This window comes from Priapulus caudatus, unplaced genomic scaffold, assembly GCF_000485595.1.
Source record: "Priapulus caudatus unplaced genomic scaffold, Priapulus_caudatus-5.0.1 Scaffold1228, whole genome shotgun sequence".
Lineage (NCBI taxonomy): Eukaryota > Metazoa > Priapulida > Priapulimorpha > Priapulimorphida > Priapulidae > Priapulus > Priapulus caudatus.
In genome coordinates this window covers 36,439-37,669 of record NW_014578289.1, presented here as the reverse complement: position 1 = coordinate 37,669, position 1,231 = coordinate 36,439, and the positions used below count along the sequence as shown (strand labels likewise).

At 48.3% G+C, this 1,231-nt stretch overlaps 1 protein-coding gene across 2 annotated transcripts in view; it reads left to right on the top strand.

Moving 5' to 3' along the window:
• Positions 1-1,231, top strand: part of LOC106815888 (USP6 N-terminal-like protein) — a 33,807-nt gene that overhangs the window by 12,962 nt on the left and 19,614 nt on the right. For both annotated transcript variants that reach the window (XM_014820413.1, XM_014820414.1), the window contains exon 2: positions 906-1,123. In XM_014820413.1, the coding sequence (XP_014675899.1) occupies positions 1,114-1,123 (10 nt within the window). In that variant the 5' untranslated portion in view covers positions 906-1,113. The remainder of the gene's footprint in view (positions 1-905; positions 1,124-1,231) is intronic.

Genomic DNA, 1,231 nt, shown 5'->3' with positions numbered 1-1,231 from the left:
CTCATAGGGTCTATGTCCCCCAGGGTACTGCCGGAACGTACCCTGGTACCAGAGTATGCATATAAATCAACGTGATTTATATGCTCTGCTGGTACTACGGTACCTAATATGCCGGACCGTACCTCGCCTACTCCACTAACGAGTCTAGGGAGTCGCCTACGCCTACTCCATAACCCTAACCCTAACCATATCAGATAGTTACCCGGGTACGTTCCAGTATACCGGACCGTACCCAGGGTACGTTCCGGCAGTACCCTGGGGGACATAGACCCTATGAGCCATAGTATACGAGAATATATAAAGAACGACCGTACTCTTGATGTGTTTGCTATTTATGAGTGTGATGCTATTGTGACAATTAAGTTACAGCATTCAATAGTGATAGTGAATGCACGTCTGTGCGTGTGTGAGGGCTAGTACATCTTATCTAGAAACATATAAACCTTTACTTATCCCATTACCTCTATATATAGCACATATCTCCAACATAAGGGTGTATGTGCATGCTCGTGATCTATCGTCAGTGGGCTTCCACGCTGCATCGTGCCTGGTTAGGTCATTGTTCCATGACAGTAGAAACTATGATGAAGCGGTCCAGGCTTCGGAAGTTTTCTCATCAGATGCGTGTTACTTGCGTTAAGTACGCAAGAAGCAAGTGAATTATTTGCCGATAATATTCAATGATGAATAAAGAGAATGCAGGTGAATATGCGTGAAATGGTGTGTATCACAGGGATATACGCACGCGCACGCATACACGTATGCGTGCACACATACGTGTGGATGTGTATAAGATTAGTGAGAGTCCGATCCGGGGGTGCTGCGGCATTTAAATGGGCATGTTTATTTTCTTAGGGGCGCATAGAAACATATGGTGTGCAACACGCGCTGTTTCTATTTTTTAGGCGATGCCCGCGACCGCCGACGTAATCGGACCCCGGTGCGGAATACATGCAAAGTAGGTGCTCGGCTGACAGCTGCCCAGGCAGGAGGAGGAGGAGGAGGAGGGAGAAGGAGAAGGGAGGGGGAAGCTTCTACCGAGCATAGATGTACACGTAGCAAGCCGAGACGCGAGAATAGAGCAGCCGGCATGCCTCTGTTCCGCCGACCAAGATGAATACAGGTAACGTGCAGTCGGTGCCACAGATGTGATATGTTCTCTCTCTCTCTCTCTCTCTCTCTCTCTCTCTCTCTCTCTCTCTCTCTCTCTCTCTCTCTCTCTCTCTCTCTC